Source organism: Clytia hemisphaerica, unplaced genomic scaffold, assembly GCF_902728285.1.
Source record: "Clytia hemisphaerica strain Z4C2 unplaced genomic scaffold, Clytia hemisphaerica genome assembly, whole genome shotgun sequence".
NCBI classification, from domain to species: domain Eukaryota; kingdom Metazoa; phylum Cnidaria; class Hydrozoa; order Leptothecata; family Clytiidae; genus Clytia; species Clytia hemisphaerica.
In genome coordinates, this window is record NW_027103974.1 from 2,801,190 (window position 1) to 2,823,500 (window position 22,311).

General features: G+C 36.2%; 1 protein-coding gene across 1 annotated transcript; it reads right to left on the minus strand.

Annotated features, from left to right (window-relative positions):
• Nucleotides 1-51: 51 nt before the first annotated feature.
• Nucleotides 52-21,811, minus strand: LOC136810725 (uncharacterized). Its single transcript, XM_067067326.1, has 16 exons — nucleotides 21,580-21,811; nucleotides 20,631-20,756; nucleotides 19,662-19,954; nucleotides 16,913-17,049; nucleotides 15,268-15,311; nucleotides 14,426-14,709; nucleotides 8,638-8,787; nucleotides 7,973-8,028; nucleotides 7,463-7,566; nucleotides 6,176-6,344; nucleotides 5,895-5,981; nucleotides 5,462-5,607; nucleotides 4,467-4,779; nucleotides 3,856-4,087; nucleotides 1,434-1,702; nucleotides 52-936 (listed from the first exon to the last, which is right to left on the minus strand). Exons 2-16 carry the CDS (start codon nucleotides 20,742-20,744, stop codon nucleotides 710-712), a joined length of 2,625 nt encoding a protein of 874 aa, XP_066923427.1. The 5' UTR covers nucleotides 20,745-20,756; nucleotides 21,580-21,811; the 3' UTR covers nucleotides 52-709.
• Nucleotides 21,812-22,311: the final 500 nt, after the last annotated feature.

Sequence of the window (22,311 nt, forward strand, 5' to 3'; positions counted from 1 at the left end):
GTCAATTCTTTTCATTGAATATATTTGTTAATAGAAAAAAGAGTATACCAGTTTGTTTTTAGAGGGTAAACATTTTTGATTTATTACAATACCTGAGAGATGAAATTTATTCCTTATCTACATTTACTTCCCTAAATTATACCAAAAAGTATTTATTACAAAAACTGATAAACAAAGTTATAAATATCTACATTGAACCTACATCGAGTCTGCACTAGGAATAATAATATTATTTATTAATGGTATAATAACAATGAGTTCTTCTTATGTAATTCCTGGTAATTCTAACAAGATTTGATTTTAAATTTGCCAGAACCAAACAGTTTAACATTTTGTGTTACTAGAAAGTTATTGTTACCAAAAAATAATACAAAAACTAGCTTTAACAGTGGCAAGATATTAAAATATTAAAAAAATTGAAAGAAGTGGAAATATTACTAACAGATAATTTTAATTTTTTTATCAAAATAATAAATTTGATAAATTATGATATTACACCACCTCTGCTTACAGTTAGACTATTGGCAATAATTGTCAATTGTTTGATCTCTGCAATCTCTATGTTTCAATAATGTTTATTCATTCATTCAAACCAAACTTCTTCAGGGAATGTCATCCGTCTGACATTATTAACCTGAAATACCTTTAAATAGTTGATTTTTTTCCTCCTTCTTTTGTAGCATGGTTTACTCAGGATATTAATTCTTTTTCAGAAATCTGCCGAGTATGTTAGAGGTGCTTTAGATTCAATGTAAATTTTGTTTTCAACTTTCTTGTTAGATTGTTTGCAACAGAATCGCCAAACAAAATATAATCCAACCAAAACAGAAGCTAAGATTGGGATTTGGATGTAAGGTAAGATTGATATCAATGATTTGGTTGCGTCCTCTTGCTTTGTTGAAGGTAATGATGGCTTTTTTGAAATTATCTTTGGGTCTGTAAAAAAGAAGGTTTTTATTATTTTCAAAAATTTTCAAAGTACTTTTTCAAAGATAAAATCTTGTTCCACTAGATTGGGTGGTCTATATGCTGGTCTGCCACCCAAATCTCCTGAAAGAGGACAGAAATTCTTTGAATTTCTTCACATATATATATTGATTGTAAATGCCACAAATCTTGCAGCTGCAAATTCTAATTGTTTAGAATACAATGAGATTATTTTTGTGTTATAAACAATCAACTGACCAAAATCTGATTAAAAGATAGCAAAAGTCTTTCGTTAAGAAAATTTTCTAGACTAAGAAAGATTCAAGCAAAAATGAGAGAATTCATAGATTTTAGAACTTTCTAAGGGTAATAAACTTTCACACAAAAGCGGAGAAATCAGCTTTTTAGAATTTTCGGAGAATATCTTTTGTGAATTTACTTAAAACTTGTGATTTACCTAGCTGCTAAAGTTTTTTCCCATAAAAATAATGTCTAGCCTCTTTTACCTTTGATGGAGATTTCCAATGTGGATGTCATTATTCCATCAACAGATGCAGTTTCCACAACATCAATACTTCTTCTACCCATTTTCCTCATAGGATCCTCTTTATCACATCCAAACCGACATTGATGATCAGTTGTGTTTTTGCAAACGTAAGATTCACAATGGACGAAGATTCCATTATTACCATTGGTAAACGTGAAAGCTTGGATACTGAATTGAAAGACATCTTTGGTGTATCGGTGCTGTTTGTAAGTGTCGTCTTTTGGGCAACTGTTTAAGAGAATGATAAAATTAAGAAAAAAAGTACGTTTTAAAGACAAAGAGACCTGACTGTTTGGAAGGCATCTTTGATCTGACGACGTTGTTTGTAAGTGCCAACTTTTGGACAACTGATAGAAGAAATTATTTAATTTTAAGGTTACCACGGCACTATTTGTACTATAAGATTCAAATTGTTCTGATGTTTTTATATATAAGTATTGTTCTTGAGTACCAATTCTGCAGAGTATGGTGTTTTTGGATCAATCACAACCGCAGTTGATTTGCAAAATTAAGGTTTTTTAAAGTGGCAGGGGACATTGGTCTTTAGCTCAGTATAAATTTGACATCTTTGATGTATCGTTGTTGTTTGTGTTATTGTCATCTTTTTGAGCAATTGCTTTGAAGAATGATCGAATTAAAGGTCTGAACATTCAATATACACTGATTTTTGTCCAGAAATCAGAAATGTTCAGATATTATTAGACAGACAAATCTTTCCTGGTCGACCCAATCCGGAAAGTAAGTCTTTGAAATCGGACAGTGTAGAGAAAATTTAGCCAATTTTGAGCAAATTTAGGCAAAAAATCGACGGTTACGGTGCATTTTCTTAAAAATCTTCAACCATTTTAAGGCAAGATATTGTCAGATTTTCCAAATTTTACACCCTTAGAGTGCACTTTGGGAAGCTTGGAAAAAGGACCCTAAGGCCACACGTATGGTAGGTCATTTACCCCAACGGCCCAGGGGAAGGGGGCACTCATATGGTTCGACCTACGGCATGGCGGCACATTAAGGGTAGGTACCTTAAGGGTAGGTTTTTCGAGACCCTCGAAATGCAATGTAAGGGTGTACTTTGGATAGAATCCACTACAAGGGTCTTCTTTTAGCTGGACACACTGTAAGGGTGTGTTTGGACAGTATAAATCTAATGTGTCTAACAGTAAAGATATCTTTATAGTTTTAACTCGCACTCATTTTGATTTGTTTTGAAAATTCTGTCGACATCTCAGCCTCATGTTTGGGTGGCTTCAGCAAAATAAGATATGCGATTAAACTACACTGTAAGGGTGAGAAACATTCGGTAACATGCACTGTAAGGGTACCTTTTCACTGCTTAAAAGCTTCACTGTAAGGGTCCGGTTTTAAAAGCCAATTCTTTGGCGGCACATGCCATCGTTTAGAAATTGAGTGCCCCCCTCCCTGGGCACCACGGGTCTGTGTTAGATAGAAGAAAAGTATGAAGGACGTTCCTCGAAAGTGTTTTTGAACAATGTTTTGGATATCATTTTTTGATTAACTGAATTATAGTTGTCTTTCAGTGTGAAATACCTTTGTCTTCAATTCGGGCATTTCTTACTTAATTAACAGTTTGCTTTGGTACACGATATGTTTTTTAAGACTAGTATTTCTTCAACTTTAAAACAATTTTTTAATATTAAGGAAGTCTACAACCGCAGTCGGGGGCGGTCAGAAGGCTCTTTTTTTAGATAGCTATCTACCCGAAGTTAGGCCAGGAGAGGGTGCCACTCTTTCTTCCTGGATTGCTCCACTTATCGTCCTTCTCTTTAATTGGTTAGCATCGAGAAGAGAGGCATCAAGTACCATTTTCTGAACTAAATACAAAGTCTTTTTGCATGAACCGGTCGAAGATTGAACCCACGATCTTATGCACGATATCCGGATGATCTACTTCAATTCGGGCATTTCTTACTTAATTAACAGTTTGCTTTGGTGCACGATATGTTTTTTAAGACTAGTATTTCTTCAACTGCAAAACAATTTTTTAATATTTAAAAAGTAAGTCTACAACCGCTGTCGAAGGCTACCACAATGCTCTTTTAGATAGCTATCTATCCGAAGTTAGGCCAGGGGAGGGTGTCACTCTTTCTTCCTGGATTGCTCCACTTATCATCCTTCTCTTTAGTTGGTTAGCATCAAGAAGAGAGGCATCAAGTACCATTTTTTCTGAACTAAGTACAAAGTCTTTTTGCAGGAACCGGTCGAAGATGGAACCCACGACGTTATGCACGATATCCGGATGATCTACTTTGCACTACGCTATATTTTAATAGCCTTTATGTTTAAAAATTATTGGCCTACTATTTTAAACCCGTCATAATACTCTTTAGAAATTCATTGTTGTGTTTGGTTATATAACTCACCTATCTTCTATGATGTAGTGTCTGACAGAGTCTTGAAAACTTCTGGTTCGAGTTGCATAACATTCACGAGGGATTAAGTTTAGATTCAATCCGTCATTTTGATTTAACGATACCTCGAAAAAGATACGATGGTCAACAGCAACGTTGATTGGGAATTCGTTTTTGCCGTATGATTCCAAATATTTTCCGGTTTTGAACACTTCAAAGTCAATGCTGAATGATCCATTGCCGCCTAGAATTTGAAAAGTAAAATATTTAGTCATTCTATACCTCTAGGAACATTTCCTGTTATATAGCTGTTATGCCACAGTTGAATATTTTTTTTTCATTTTCAAAACTAAAGTATCCCCTTGCAACTAATTTAATTGTATGCTAGATGCCAGGGATGTGTAAACACACCCACTGCGAAAAGAGGAAGTAGATAAAACAATAATTGATTTGGAGAACGCTACGGTCTATTGAATAACAAATTACTCCACACATTACTTTTCCTCAGCCAATAAAAACGTGATAAATTATCTTGTCTCTAGGCAACTGTTGTGGAGTAATTAGTTATTCAATATATTGCCGCGTTCTCCAAAACAACTATTGATATCAGGAATCAAACTCACGTGCGTAATCACTGATCAATACAGATTGTGGGCCAACAATCATCCCATCCTCTGGTTCTCTCTTTCCTTTGATCGTCCGAATAGCTGTCCGTTTCAATCGGCATTCCAATCCAACGTTGAAAGAAAGTGTTCGCTCAATCATTTCTTGTTCGATGGTTTTGTTCTTGTAATGAACTCTGGCGACGTTCTTGTATACGATGTGATCTTCTTCTTCAATGAGTTGTGTACCGCAGGTATTGTAGTTTGCCTGGATACTGTATTCGTGGATATCTTTATTGTGGGTGAGTTTGCAATTGTCATCTCTGAGGGTTACCTGTAAAAGTAGGTTTCATTGATTGGGGAGGGGCTCGGTACTAAACTGGTACAGTGCAGTCTCTATAACTCGAACACAAGTTTTTTTCAAGTTAAGGAAATTTTGAGTTACGGAGTATGGTTTATATTTTTAACTAAGGTACCATATAACTTGTTCGAGTTCAGAGGATTTTCGGATTTTTTGGCATACTACAACGCCACTAAGTCAAAGATTTACTGACCCTTCATGTTTTTGATTTTTCCGACAAAATAGTCAATTCTTGAAGTTTTCAGTAAACATATTCTTTTAGTGAGTTAAACCATAGTGTTTGTTTTACTCTCGAAATTATTAAAACTTATTGGTTGAAAAAGATGTCACGTGACTTTCCGTGGCAAATAATGGGTTTTACTTGTTTTCGGTTTTGATGAGAAAGAAATACTCTTAGTTTGATTTGTTAGTGTTTAAACCATTTTATCAAAATTAAAATTTTTTTATAGGAAAGCAAAAAGAAGCAATAAACAGTACTGGCTTAAGGCAGAAGATTTATATACAGATATATGATGTTTTTATTCGCAAAATATATTTTATCCGTTACTTTGAGGATTCGCCGCCTTAAACTCGGAGTTCTTGGAGTGAGTTGATTTCGTGATTTCGAGGGTGAGAATCTAAAAATAACTGCAGTATTTGGGCTAGTATAACCTACCTTCAAGATGCTAATTTCATCAGGGAATGCAGGTTGGATATCAAACATCATTCGATCGTGTTTACAAACTAAATATTTCTTATGGTTGTGCGTCATCTTCTTTGTGTTTGAAGGTGGAGATTGGATGTTTGAGATTTGTTGCGTTTCTAAAGTAGAATGAAAAGAGATTAACCTAATTCACTTAACCTTCTAGATTTAAGAAGTTTCTATATATTGGCCAAAAATGTGCATTTCAGGCAAAAATTAGCGGTTGATATAAAAAAAATTACGTAGAATGTTGTTTCGGAGGTACCTATTTTGTCTCGAGGAAGCAATTTTTTCTTGACTTTTTACAAAAAAGTCGCACAAATTAGTTCCCTTTTCACTGCAAATCGTGTGATTTAGAACCATGAGGAAGGCGATTTTATAGAAATGTCATTATAAGACTTCTTACTTTTGACAATGAATATCCATTCATTTTCCCACGTGATCATCTCCTCATCATCACAACCAATGGTGTCAACATCTCGTACTGGTTTACCTATAATATAGAAATTCTCTTTTTTTAAGAACTAAAGTCAAACCTTCGGATGTTCTCAACATGTTCTTATTTTCACCATTTTTGTGAGTATTTTTGTCCATTTTACTAAGAAAGTAGATGTTTTCGAGTCGTGTATTCCAAATATTTACCGAATCCTTATATTCTTCTATAGTTAATGAAGGCTATGTACTAACCTTCAATTACGATTCTGTATCTTCCAGCGTCTATGTTGTTATGGGGATTAAAGATGGTAACCATGTGGCTGCCAATGGTCATGTTTGATGTCATGTTCATGTGGATTGAGTAGTTCTTTTTTGTATCCAAGTTTTGTAAGAATAACTTGGAAGATTTTGGTTTGAAGATCTGTATGTGAAAATGAAAAACCATTGGTGATATTTTTGAAGAGTTTTGAGAGTTTTAGTGCTATTAAATCGGTGTACTCCACAAATATCTGTAAAGCCCGAAGGGCTAGATAGGCAACTTTAAGCTTTCTCTAGCAAAAAAAAAGTGAAGCAAAAATTTGACTTTTTCAAATTTCGTGCCGATGGATAGAATCTAGCATTTTAATTGTTTTCAGAGCGCGAGATCAAAAAAATTAGGCGGCAAACGCTATTTCGCATCTCTCAAACCAGTGAAATTGCTTGTTGTCTCGTGATTTCTTTGGTAGGAAATCTTACCAAAACTTGCTTCACTTTTCGATAAAGGCCGCAAATCTAGCCCTTCGGGTTTTACAGATCTGTGGTGTACTCTAAAGTTGGTCAGAATAAAGGGGGGAGGTAAGGGTGTTGGAAGAATCTTCAGATTTTAATAAATGTGGGGGTCTAAATAAAGTTTGGGGGGGTTGAACATTGTTCCTCTAAATAATTCCAAAATAAAGTAATTATAGACTAAATCCTGGCTTATTTAGAGCAAAATATGGGACTTGACAGCTGAAGATATTAAAAATAATTAATAAACGGGGTTAGGGGTCCTAATAAGGTCCGGGGTGTAAAAAATCGGTGGTTTAGACACGTGAGAGTACAAAATGTGTTACAAGAAATTTGTTTACAAATGATAATGCTGGATTGGCAAACAACTGTTTTTGGCATAAGTATTCAGTCTGAATAAATTATAATATGGTATGTATTCATAATATGCACCACTAGAGAGTGTTCTGAGAACTAAAATTTTCCACCCAATACGTCACTTAAACAATAGAAAAAGTGACGTATTGGGTGGAACAAAAACAGAAAAGTTGGGCTTGCATAATTTTGTGAAGTCATTGCAGTGGTGCATTATCATGAATTATAATATAGGCTCCAGTCAAATTCGTGATATGCACCACTGCAATGTCTCCTGACATTATATCACGGACCCAATAGTTGATTGGTTCTAAGTGACGAAAGATCAGTCAATACGTCACTTTCAACCAATCAAATGTTGGGTCCGTGGAAGACATTGCAATGGTGCATATCATGAATAGGGCATTTTCATATACTTACATGTTTAACGTTATTGACTTTGAATTGGATCTTTTCGAACGATTCTGAATCGATTGTACTTTCTGGCATTGGTGTGACCAAGTTGTATCTCATCTGTGGATGGTCTAATTGTCAGAATTATGAGGATAAAAATTTCCAAAATTTGCTATTTTTTGCTAGGCTCAATTTCAATTTTTCAACTTGGCTTGAAGACTTAGGTTATTTGAAATTATTGTTTATTGTGGCCGTTATTTAGGTATAGTTTTATGGCGTTGAGTGCCAGCAGTAAATGGTAGGGCTAAATACCCACTAAAGGTATCATCACAACACTTGTGGCGTGGTCATCTCCGATGAGAGTCAAGATATCCCTGAATAAGGGAGTTTAGTCCACCTATCTTAACTTGATTGCTCACAGAGATACAATGGAGAGTTCTAGTACCATTGTCGATTTCTTTAAGGGCTTGTGAGCAGCATGGGCATGGAAGGATGTTTGAGTTTGAGTTATTTGGCTTTTATATAAGAAAAACGTACCAATATAAATGCGAAGACATTTCATAATTCTTGCAAATGCCTTTTGTGGCCCAGTCCTTAAAAAGAAAATGAATGAAGTTTTCTAAAGGTTTATTAATTGGCACTTGATTTTCATTTCACACTCTCTTCGGAACATCGCCAGACTGCGTCAAGGGTTTTACGATAGAATGCCTAAACCCCAGTCCTTGTTTTCAGTGATTGCCGGGTCCGATCAAAATAGGATGGTCAAACAATAGAAAAACAGAAGGTCTGGTTTTTCGAGTGTAAAAATCCAGGATGGTCAGTAAAATGAGATTGAAAATCAAGGGTGGTCAGTAAAACGAGGTCGAAAATCCAGGGTGGTCCAAAAATGAGAAAAAACTCCAGGGGTCACCTTTCCCAAAAAAGCCCTCCTTAACAGGGGGTACAATTCTTTTCTGGAATAGCCCGTTTAATGATAGATTCTTCAAATATTTTACCATGTGAACGTCTAACAAAATTGTATATCTATTACTGTTGATATGAACGAAATTATTATTGGCCATATTATTCCAAACGATCTTCATCTATGAATCGATAAATAATCAGTATTAGTCGTACGGTATATAAGGTACCGCATAAAATCGATTATCGATTTTATCGAAAACGACCGTCTTTTCGACGCTTTTGTATGCACACTTTCTTACTTTGGGTAGGTGTAAACATTGAAACAAGCCAAATGACGCTTCTCCGTTGTCATGGCATCAAATGACAGAACGATTCTTAATCTTCCATCCTGTGAGCGATCTTCTTTGATGATAATGTCTTTCGATCCTTGATATTCCAGCTTTGAAAGACTAAGAAATAATATCAGAAACAGTGCTTAAAGTTGTTCCGTTTCAGACGGATTTCCGTTTAAGCGAAGTATTTTAAAGGCTCTATATATAATCCACTAAGAAATCAAATCAGAAATCAATATTGAAATACACTTCAATATAGACTTGCCAAATTGTAGTAATTGTAATTTCTTTTTCTCGACTCCATTTTTGCGGAAGTTGGCTTCTTTCAAATGAATCAATCTTTTAAAATTTGGGGGAAAGAATCTACAATCATGGACAAAATATTTGAGACAAAGGGGATTTCCCTGCGAAAGTTTAAACACCACAAATGATTTTTAAGCGCGTTAAACTACAGGTTTGAAAATAGAGTTTTAACTCTTGAGTTTTAACATGAGACTTAAGATTTACGACCTTAGGTTCAGGATTTAAATAAAAGCTCAAATTTGCAATATGGCCTAGAAGCTACGGAACCCCTCCAAAATCGAATTTTTCAATAAAAGAAAGTGGAAGTGTTAAAATAACAATTCTCGCCCTAACTTCAGATGGAAATGGATTTTAAACATCAAATAATTTCATTCAAATATCTTACCAGGACGGATGAATGTTCAATCATGTTTTGTAAATCGTGTGTCCCTGTATCCGAGGGACACACGATTTAACATATCTCGTAAACATTGCACGGAATAACATGACTGCAACGACTTCTCAACGGTTAGACGTTTTTTTGAAAACTAACGTCAAAAGAGTGAAAATAAATTAGTTTTTCTTAAAATTCTCACTCAAATTAAAAAGAAGTGAGCTGATTTTTGCTAAAGAAGATGAAGGAAGCTGCGCACGGAACAACATAAAAGGGGTTGCGGAACGACCGTTCCGTTTTCGCAAAGAATCTACAATATAAATATAAATATTGAAGAAATCTTCAATGACGAAAATAGCAACTAGTAATTATCATTTTGATTCTGCTTTCCAGTACAGTCTTCTCTTTTGTCTCGTAAACATTGCACGGAATAACATGAGCTGCGCTCGTCGTAATGGTGTATCTCTTTCTACATCAAATGGGAAGAAGCCACGAGAAATCGAAATTTAAAGTTCAAAACAAAGACTTTTTGACTCGACGTCAAAATCACAACAACAAACGGAGGTTTTGTGCACCGATCCATCTGTACGCAAATCATTCGGCAACATTTCGACTCCTCATCTCTGGTGACATCGAAACTAATCCGGGTCCGCTCGCTTGTCCTGTTTGTGCCAAAACTGTCAGTAAGAATTCGTACCACTTGGAATGCAAGGTTTGTCTCAACTCGACTCACGTAAAATGTATTTATAAAACTGTAAAAAACTTCTCAGACAAACACAATTTATGGACATGTCACGACTGTCTGCTTACTGAATTACCGTTCAACAATGTCGATATAGACTTTCTACTATCAGACCCCTCGACCGTGAATGATATCCCAGCGCAACAAGATACTCAAATCCAGTTGGATCTTCTAAATGCCAACCGAAACAACTACAGCATTGCGCACCTTAACATTCAATCTATCAAAAATAAGACTGCCCAACTTGAAGCCATGCTCCTAAAACACAAGTTCGATATCCTAACAATCTCTGAGACATGGCTCGTTGACAATCCTGCACTCATCCGACAACTCAACTTCTCCGGTTATCATCCTTTCAGATACAATAACAGAAATGGTAAACGTGGCGGTGGCGTGGGAGCCTACTTCAAAGACGGCATTAAACATCGCCCAAGAACTGACATTGACAAGAAAGATACAACGATCGAACACCAGTGGTTTGAAGTGAAGGGAAAGAAAAGTCCCTTTCTTATAGCCGTTTTCTATCAACCAAGTTCCGAAGACGTTGACAAACGTGCTTGGCTTCAAAAATTTGAAACATTAATATCGTACGTTCACACCATCTGGTCTGATCCAATCGTGATTACTGGTGATACAAATATCGATCTCCTGAAAGAGAACTACAACGTTGCTGGCGAATATAAAGATACCCTCGATCGTCTCGGTTTACGTCAACAAGTGAAGAAGCCAACCCGGAAGGGAAAAACCTGCATTGACCATATCGTTACCTCATTCTCAAAAGTCATCCACGATGATGTTATCCCATGCGACGAAATGAGCGATCATGATGCTGCCTTCGTCATATGTAATCTACGCAAGCCACGGTTTGAACCCAGATATAAATTTATTCGAAATGAGAAAAACTTTAATTTAGCAGCATTTAAAAACAGATATCAGACAAATACCGTTCAAATCTTGTTTACGCTTTTGATACCCGCTGAAGAAAAACTAGACATATTTAACAAACTTTTTACCGATTGTCTAGACCGACACGCACCCCTCATCAGGCAGAAATTAACGCGCCCACCAGCTCCGTGGTTAAAAGATCTCAACATCAGCGAGAAGCAAAAGGAAAGAGACTATTACGAACCAAATGTCATTCCCCGCAGTCCGAGCAAAAAGATTGGGATCTGTTTCGTAAAATCCGAAACGAATTAAAAACTCTTATTCGAGTAACAAAATCCAGTTTTTACCGACGCGCACTATCCTCCAAAAGACCGAAAGAAGTAAGGTCAACCATCCATCGCATCCTGAAACCATCACCACAAAAGATATCCGCTGACCCCGACACACTCAATGTCCACTTCAACACAACAGCCGGGAGACTTCTTAACTCAAAACCTAAATCAGAGCAAATCCTACATCAACTCATCAACGAATTACCTGCACAAGACAATCCATTCGACATAAACGAAGTTTCCTACGCTGACGTTCGTAAAGCCTTATGTAATCTTCGAAACGACTGCTCAACCGGCCATGACCAGATACCGTCGAAATACATTAAACTCGCCATCGATGAAATCTGTAGTCCCATTTGCCATATTATCAACTCTTCGATTCGACAATCCGTCTTTCCTAGCCAGTGGAAGATCTCGAAAATCAGCCCTATTCCTAAAATTGAGTCACCCGCTGATCCGAGCGACTACCGTCCAATCTCCATATTACCGATCCTTTCAAAAGTATACGAGAGACTGATTATGACACAAATGACAAACTATCTAGAAAGTGAAGAACTACTATCAATACATCAATCTGGTTTTCGAAAGGGTCACTGCACAATAACCACCTGCATCAAAATCAAAAACGACATCCTGAAAGCGATGAATCGAGGCGAAATCACTCTTGCAGTTCTCGCTGACTTTTCAAAAGCATTTGATACAGTTGATTTTGAAACTCTTATCAAAAAACTTCACACACTACGATTCTCAAAAAAGTCACTCTATGTTATCTCCAACTATCTGAGCAATCGACTTCAGTACGTACAGATCAACGACAAGAAGTCATCCATTCTCACAGTTACTAATGGCGTCCCCCAAGGAAGCATACTTGGACCCATTCTCTTCAACATTTACGTGTACGACATGGCAACAAAAACCACCGCAAAATGTGTTCAATATGCTGATGACACGACTATATATCGCCACACCAAACCAAACGAGCTTGAAAATTGTGTCACTGAAATGAACTCTGATATTAGCGTAATTGAGAAATGGTCGCTGGATTCGAACTTGATATTTAACGCCAGAAAAACTAAATCGATGCTCTTTGCCACATCTCAAATGGCAAGGAGGCATAATTTTGAATTCGAAATCAAGTCAAATAACGAAAATGTGATTGAGCGTGTTCCCCTATTCAAGCTGTTAGGAATCATCTTCACCGAAAACCTAACATGGAATGAACATGTCAAAAAAATCGTCACTAAAGCATATGGCACGCTGAAGAGTCTATCCCTCATCAAACGATATTTACCATACCGTATACGACGCCAATTGGCAGAATCTCTTGTATTGAGTAAAATAGACTATGGTAATACCGTAATTCACAACGCACCACAATATCTATTCAACCAATTACAACGAGTCCAAAATGCCACAGCTAGCTTCGTCCGGAAGAGCTACTCTCGCAAGTCTGACGTAATAGATATGAAATGGCTACCTGTCAAAGAACGGACCGAATACAGTTTGGCTAAACTTGCGTGGAAATCAGTGAATATGAATGACTGGCCCAAATTCCTCCCTATGGAGAAATATGTGCAAGCCAAGACTCGAACGGATGTAAATTGGTGGAACTAAAATTGCGTGAAAACCTGTAATGTTAGTGGTTCCTTTGAATCTGAAGCTTCTAAAATTTTTAATGAATGAACTACCTGTTAACTGTCGTGACTCAGAAACTTACAAAGCCTTTTGTCAAGAAACAAAAAAAATATTTTTTCGACAAAGCCCTAGCTAGGAGCTTGCAGTAGTACCTCTTCTACCAACTGTAGTCCCTGCGTCGCTACTCGCTATTTCCTAGCTGGTGCTTTCTATGTTATATTATTTCTTATACCTAGTTTTAGTCTAATTCTCGATTTGTTTCACGCGCCATTTTAGTTTTAATTTAATTCTGACTTCAATTCTTCTAATATCCCTACTCGTAGCCTTGGTTCCCTAGTCTCCATTCTGATTTTTAGATTTAGCCCATCTGTTCTTAGGTTTACTTAGTCTGTATTTTCTTCAGTGCATATATATGACTTTATTATATTCTAGTTCTATGAAGTTTTTTTTTTTTTTTCCATTTGATGTTTAATTATTTCAATTAATTTAATTTAGATAGTTGATAGCTCACTTATTTATGTCAAAATACTGGTCGTGTTTTGCAAGGTCCAGTACACTTTTACACAGCCTTCGGTGTTGCAATCTATGCAAGTTTTACTCATTCTATCTTACGCTCTGTCGTGATTCTATCTCACCGAGTTCTTAGATCTATTTTGTCGCTTACTTTACCTCTAGCCACCAATAGTACTTGAACCTTAGTCTAGTCTAGCTTATAACATTATGTTAGTATTTTTTTTTTAAATATATTCGTTAATTTTTTATAATAGCACACATTGCGATGGCCTCAGCTAGCATACTCAGATACTCGGATTTGTTTAGGTTTTAGTCTAGCTCTATCACTATTCTCATTTTACCCCTTATACTTCTTAATCCCAATCATTTTATTCGTCATACTAGCCCACCGCTTCGTCCCTATCTGCTTGTCCGCATACGGCCCCAATTTTTCTTCAGTATACTACCAGGTTATTTTACAATTTTTTTCTAGACATTGCACATATATTATATACAGAATTTTCAGGTGAAGAGCCAAATATAAATTTTGGAAATGCCAGAAATATATCATTATTATTATTATTAACTTTAACTTCTGAAATACATTCAAATACACTCTCATTATTATCTCGACCATGATTGATTGTAGCAAAACGCCATGGAACCAAAGTTTTTATGAAAAAAACTGGTCTGGAAGCTTATTGTTTTAACTTTTTGTTAGCTTTTCATTTGTTAATATCAAAAGATAAAAATCGATTTGCTCAGTTTTTGATTACGTTATCAAGTACTCCTCATGGGATTGGTTTTAAGATTTAATCACATGATCAAAAATTGAGCAAAACAAACTAATTTCTCAAAGCAAGTTCAACTAAGAAACAATGGAAATAAACAAAAGGCTCCCAGACCAGGGTTTTTTATACGGACTATGATGGAACATAATGTATGGCCGTACTACTTATATGCTAACGTCAGCACAGAAGGGTTCAGACTTACTTGAATTTAGTCTCATCATATTCTATATCAATTTGTCGTCTCCAGTCCCCCTGTACATCTGCATGTTGTGGATACAAGCATTTCGTTTGCTGGTCATTCGCAAATAATGTGAAATTAGGCTTGAAAGACCCCGATACTTTTTCTCTTGGATAATCACGCTGATATCCAACATAGGTCATACCAACGGGTCTATCTGATGTTATGTTGGGGAACTCACGAAATAACTGCATGGTAGAGTGGCTTGATACTCTGAGGGATGACCAGGGTGCACTGGCGCATGGTTGCTATCGTACAAAAAAAATTAGTTAAAGAAGTTTAAAGGTTTTTGTTTAGGGAATCGACCGATTTGGCAAAATGGGTTCTCCCAGAAAATGTTGGTACAAATCGTCAAAATTTGCCATGTCCGGGGCTAGATTTGCTCTCTCCGTGGGTAATTTTGGGGTGTCCTGGGATCAGCTGATGCTTGTCCAGGGGGTAAAGCCTGTTCTCCGGGGGTCAAAAGTCACTTCGTCCGGGATAATCCACTGGAAATTGTTATAACTTCCACCCCCAATAAAGATTTTTTTTCTGGAAGAGCAAAATCCATTATTGTTTTCATCATTTCTTAAAAACATTGCTGATTTTGGGTGACAATTGACGTCACGTGGAGCCGGTCTACTTTACATCCAACCAGAATGGCTTGGAAATAAAGTTGGTTTGAAATTTGTAAAAAAACTTGTAAAATAATGTTCTAAATATTTACGCTGTTCTGTAGTGATCAAGAATATTTTTCGTCAATATTTTTCTAGTCTACAAGTAAAAACATACAAATGAGAAGATGAAAAAAAAAGGCCTTTATATACCTTGTTTGAACGACATGAAATGTAATCTCCATCCTCGTCAACGACTAAAAACAAATAATGTTCAGAGTTTACTTTTCAATTGCATTAAGGAAAGAATTTTTGGCGGGTACTTATAAATTTGGTGGATTTTACCAAAATCCCCCAAATTAATTTCCTACTAAATTAAATTTTTTTCGTCATCCGCCAAATTAAATTCCCGTCAAATTTAAATTGCTCTAGCTATTCCCCTACATGTGTGCTATTTCAGGCTTGAAAACAGGTTTTACCTTTTTTAATGGCGTTTTTTAGACAAAGATGTCCTTCATCCGCCAAAATAGATTCCCTTCCCTCTGAAATTTTTTTTCGGCCATCCGCCAAATTAAATTCCCGCCAAACTTTCTTCCTTTAATGTATAAGAAGGGTGAACCCCGCCATTAAACTATAAATCACTGACTGCGAAAAACAAAGTAAACTTGTATTTTAGCAGGTGTTCAAAAAAACAACTTTAAAGTCTTTATCTGTCATGCCATTTCAGCCCCGGCATTTCAGTAATTTTTCGGGGTAAATGATTTTGCTCGGAAGTTAATTTTGATTCCCTCCAAACTTACAATAAAAGATCCCCTCTTAACCATTGTTCCTTTCTCTTTTAGCTGCTGAGTAAAAAGCAAAGAGGTATGAAATACTCCCATTTTCAAGTCCTTGGTGAGGGCAAAGATCTATAAAGCCTGAAGGGCTAGATGGGGTTAGATGTCGTGCTTTAAGCCATCGCAGGCAGAGAAAAGTGAATATCGTAAAAGAAATATAGTTTCTATTGTTTTCAAAAATCTGCGAAGCTTCTGATTGGTCAAGCGCTGAAATTCTAATGTAACATCACGCGACCTAGGTAAGATTTCCTACCTAACCACGGCACACTCTTCAGCAAAAGTACGACATCTAGCCCTTCGGGCTAAACAAATCTGTGGATGAGGGCCGACTGGGGATTGAAACTATGATCTTTGTGCATTGTAGCCGAATGCCGATCTTTTGTGCTACAGTCCCAGCTATAATCTTTCAATAATGATTGATATTAACCAAGTTTTAGTTTTCAGTGGATTGGTCTGATGAGCTTACTACTAACTTGACAAATTGCACCCACCCAACCTTGCACACTGTAGCCGAGTGTTCTTCCCTTTGTGCTATGGACCCATCTACAAACTTACAATGGTAGTTGACTCTGCTGGAGGTTTAACTCTTAGCCTTTTTCATTGTAGCTGAATGCTCTACCTTTTAATGCTACCGTCCTGTTATAAGCTTCAATGATATTTGATTTTGAGTATGACCCTCCTGGGGGTGGAACCCATGACCTTTTGCATTATATCTGAATGTTCTACCTTTGTGCTACCGTCCCAGTTACATAGTTGATATTAAGCATGACCCTGCTGGAAGTTAAACCCAAAACCCTTTGTGTATTTTAGCCAAATGCTGTACCGGATCCGAATAGACCTTATCGGAGTTTTTGATTTTTCTAAAAAAGTGATACATTGTGGGATTGTTTCGAGTGTATTACAATAGAAATCTCTTAGGAATTCCTCGAGGGGATTCTATTGTAATACACTCGAAACAATCCCACAATGCATCGCTTTTTTAGAAAAATCAAAAACTCCGATAAGGTCTATTATAAACTTACATTGATAGTCGACGCTGACCATGGTTTTCTTTTCAGTGAATCTGTCTGAAGGGCTGATAACTAATTTGACGGGCCGGTTCACCATTCCAGTGTCTGAGCGCACAGTCAAGTCAACAAATGCGGCGGCCCCATAACCACTAAAAAGAACGACATGGAAAACTTTCATCATTTGACATTTGGCAGGATCAAGGGATCTTCAACCTTTCCCAAGCAGGAAAATAGAGCCTTAAGATTTTATTTGAATTCTGACTTGATTTTAATCTAGTGATGGATTGAATCTAGGCTTTTCTATGTTTTTACGTGGCATATTTTTTAATTCTGGTGATATATTTAACTTCTATCTGGCGTGGCATCTGTGTGATTACCACGTGGATCACGCGTTTCGGATTGGAAATAAGTAGCTTCATTTCCCATTGAAGTTTCGGATCCCCAGCCCCTACGAGTCCTCAAACAAAATAGTAACAAAATATTGCAAAATAGTTCTTAGGCCCGCCGCCTTCCGCATTGAAAAGAACGCTACATGTTTTGAATTCGAATCTAGACTTTCAATTTTTCATAAGTTCCCAAAAAAGCTTACATGTTTTTTATAAGTATTACACTTATGAGCATATCTAGGCTCAGATATTGCAAAAATACCAATTTTAGCTGTTTTTGACTGGGATATTACGGATTTTCGGAATTTCCCTAAAGTTTTGCTTAGGATAAAAGCATCCTTTATTCAAGTATTTTTCAACCTTGTCAACCTGTCGATCTAAGCATCTCCAAGTCAGTTTATGGATTTTCGTATGCTTATGGAGATATATATATAGTGAAGATATGTAATATCTGTCATTTTAGAAAAAGAAAAGTTTTGATATATAAATAACTGAAACTGATAAAAACGAAAAAAGTTAAGAATATATTCATTGTAAGGATGCCACTTCATTGTAAGGATGCCACATGCCGACAGTAACATCCCATCGTGCATTTTTTATGGATCCATCTTTTCAGAAATTTTACGGATAGCACGTAGCACACTCATGTTTGAAGATCTGACTCCTAGAGTCACTGAGCTTTTCATTCGAATGCGAAACCAGGGTGCTTCAAACGCTTTCTTGAAGAAGCAAGTTGTCACATGTTTTTCCAGGTTTCCTGACTGTTTTATGAAGTATGGGATAGCCATCGAAGAATTTTTACATATTTTCAAATTGTGAAATTGTTTCCTGTGTAGTTTATGTGTGTGTGTGTGTTTTTTTTTTTTTTTTTTTTTTTTGTTGTTGTTTTTTTTCTGTCTAACGAATTAGCATGAGCATCGGAGGTATTCATTTCCTACTTTTAATTTCCCTGTGCAGTCCTCCCGTCGCAGCACGCCGAACCGGGTTCGCGTTCAACTTACAATTCTGTTCTTTTCAGTTTTTGTGTGATTTTTTCTATTTTTATGTAAGATTGTGTTTGTTACAAATGTTTGTTTCACCTGTAGTGTACGTGGGATAGTTGGTACAGTGTGTCTTTCTGTCCTTTTGTACTGTATTTTGTTGTAGTGTCTATTTGTTGTCTGTTATTTGTTTGGAAGCTGCTGGTCAGTTCCTTTTTCTATTATGTTTTCCGAAGGCGACTGAGTGTGGGCCCTTAAACACGTGGAAAGTCACTATGCCAGTCACAAGTCTGGGACTTCGGGTTTTGTTTTATTTATGTATCTTATTTATTTGATGTGTTTGCTTTTGTATTTGTCCCCATTTTGTACGTATTTTGATGAACTTACGGAAGTGTGTTTATCAAAAAAGTTTTTTGCAATTCATTGTTTCTCCACTATTACTTTTCTTCTATCTTTATTTGGATTAGGTTTTTCTTTCACATACCACTATTTAAATTCCCTTTAACTTTTTGCTAAATTACCCTCTGTTTCGGAATGATTAAAAAATAAAAAATACCAAAAAAATCGTAAATACACATAATTAACAAAAATATTCTTAACTTTTTTCGTTTTTATCAGTTTGAGTTATTTATATATCAATACTTTTCTTTTTCTAAATTGACAGATATTACATATCTTCACTATATATATGCCCTCCTAATCATTTGGGATGGTTCCTACTCCCGAAGGAGTAGAAATCACAATGCTGAAAGACACTCGCGACTTGACAGACGCGAACTACCAAAGCGAATCGTAGTGACACGGTGGGTATCGAATTCTTAATATATATATAAAGGCCCGATTTTGGTTCGCGATTTACTGAACGTTTTTTCGATCGACAAAATGGCTGTCGTGTAAAAAGCTCGTTAAATAAAAGTAAACTTAGTAAATATGAGGCAATGCCCGGTTAAATACACTTAACGAACAGTTATGTTATCCACCAATATCATTTTAAAATTCACTGTGATGAATTATAAAACTAAATTTTTGAAGCATTTACACTTAAAATACGTTATTTAGTAGACATTGGGCTTTTCCAGAAAAAAACCGTGCACCCCCTGTTGAGGAGTCCATTTCCATTCCAAGGGGGTTATGGTTTGAAATGCAGTGGAATTCCATAGAAGTAGACAAAAATCCGTCAAAAATAAGTGGAAATCCGTCAAAAAGAAGTGGAATTTCATTGGGGTAATGATTGAAAATCTGTAAAAATTCGGAATTCCAGAGGGGTATGATCCTAAAATTGCCTGGAATTCCAAGGGGTAATTCACAAAAGGTTGGAGCTCCTCAACGGTTTTTTTCTGGAAAAGCCCTTGTTGTCCTTGTTTAGTTTTAAAAAGCCCTTTTGTCATTACATACTTTAGTAATGGAATTAAAATGATAAATTTCTTCGTGGGTGATGTGAAAAATTGGTTATCTGTGCTCTGGAAAACTGCGTATTTGTTGCTTAGTGATTGAGGATAGCGGCAGTACGCTTCAACTTTGCCAACGCTGTAACTTCTCGCTTTCCAATTCCACGAACGTTTATTGTAAATTGAAGTTATTCTTCCTCTTCTGTCCCTGAACGTGGATACTTTTTTGGAAGCAATATTTTCGGGTGTACAGCTTTTAGCTTCATTGCCAGAGATGAGTAAGGTGTAATCAATTTTGATCTATAAAGAAAAATATTTAAACATGACCAGTATTTTGATTCTAGAATAAGAAAGTAGAAGATCTCAAGATCTACAATAATCCACTAAATATTTGAGACAAAGGGGAGTTCCTGGTGTAATGTTGAACACCACAATTGATTTTTAAGCGCCTTAAACTACAGTTGGAAAGTAGCGTTTTAACTCTGAGTTTTAACATGAGACTTAAGTCTTAGGACCTTAGGATCTCAGGATTTAAAAGCTCAAATTTGCCCGAATGAGGCTTGGAATATAGCCTAGAAGCCACACCAAACCCCTCTAAAATCGAAATATTCAATGGAAGAAAGTTGAAGTGCTAAAATAGCAATTCCTGCCCGAACTTTAAATTCTGAAAAACGGTAAAATACACTAAAATCACTAAAATCTCAATATATTTCGAGGGTGATTGTAGCTATTGAAACCCTATACAACCCTTCATACATGCTCAAAATATCAGTATTTTGATTCTACAATAAGAAAGTAGAAGATTCTAGCGATTGAAACCCTATACAACCCTTCATACATGCTCATCAAAAGCCTTCCCTACAGGCTCAAAGATTCTTCCTACAGATGTTGAACCCCTTTACAAAATCATAACCCACTTGATGACTTTACTCCCATGAAAATTTACCCTAGAGGGAGAGAGATAAAGCAAGCTTACCTTATTACCAGCTACATGCTGCCATGTTATGAAACCACCTGCGATTCCGGCTGATACTTGGCCAACAGCCAATGTGCTCAAAACTACCAATGCAAGAATGACTTTTGTGTCCATGTTGGGTGGAGTCTGAAAAACAGTGAAGAAACAATCTTTGTTAAGTAACTATAGACGATTATAAAGACAAAGTGAGATTTCCCAATGTTTTAGACCACGTTCACACGCTACGGTTCCGTTTCACTCCGAATTCAAATGAAACCATTCTATTGTTTACATTCAAGTTATCCGTCACTTTTAACCATTAGAATGGCTTCATTTCGTTTCGGAGCGAAACGGAACCGTTATGTGCGAGCACAGTCTTAGAAGACATAATCCGGAAATCAAATCTTGAATCATTTCCGATGAGAGCACCAACATACTCGTATTCTTGAGCATGCGCAATAAAATTTAAAAATGAAAGATGAAAAAGATCTAATTTGCCGTATTGATGAGGAAGAAAATTTATAATAATAAGGACTTTTTTCAGTACTAGTTAATATCACTACATTACAGCAGGTCTTCAATAACCAAAATACTTTGAACAAGTTGAGAACATTTTTAGGCTACAAACCCGAAAAGTAAGAACATTCGAAGAATTTTTTTTATAAAGAAAATGAATATTTGAACCTCCTCGAAACCCTAGGAAAACAGACTAATAGCGTATTTCAACTCGCCCTAACCTTCAACCCCCTGGATAAAATATTTAAAACGTAGGTTCAATTTAATAAAAGCGATTCTTTTATTCAATTGTGGAGCGCTCCAGGGAGAAAGTGTGGCGCCCTTCCCTATCGTCAACTATCGAAAGACGAGTCTCCGGGTCGCCTCCGACTGTTTTCGGAGTACCAGAAAAGTGATACGCCCAAGTTAGATTGTACTTTTTTTGAAAAGTATGTAATACAAATATTGCTTTTACCTTTTTCTTGGTCTTGGATCTTTCCACTACTCCAAAAAAAGACAACTCCAAACAACAATGTCAAAAATTGAGAATTTTTTTTCAGACTTGTGCGATTTAATGACAAATCAATCCAACAAAGTCTGTAAAAAAAAACTTTTTCTCTCTTGACGTTCGCTCCTATCAAAGACCTCAAGTCCAACAACTTGATAGGGTGTTAAGACCACTGAAATTTCCAAATTATTGTTTTGTTGGGCTGAGTTTCAAGAGAGTTAGAGAAATATTTCAATATGAACAATGCAATATTATCTATATTTTAAGATCTTTCAATGTGGTTATATGATTATTCATATTTGTTCCACTTGGATCCATTTTTAGTTTTCTGTCTTAATTTTTGATTAAATTCTTGTATTTTGATCATTTTATTTTCTTATGCAAAATAATTGCCTATTGTAGGTAAACCCGTTGGTCTAAAGTTTTGTAAGGTGTGCATCTTAGACCTACAAATTGTGTTAAAATGGCTCTATATGACGGTGTCGATTACAACCTTTTAATTAAATTAACTGAGCGTCATCTCCCTAAATCTGTTGAAATACACAATGAAATATCCCATAGTGGATTAGAAATTTACCATTACGTTGTTTTCTGACTTCCCATCACAACAGCTGATTGGTTGCAAGTGAATTGACTGTCCTTGTGTCAATTTCAACCAATAAGCTTTTGGGTCCATGAAGAAGTAATGTCAAAAGACAT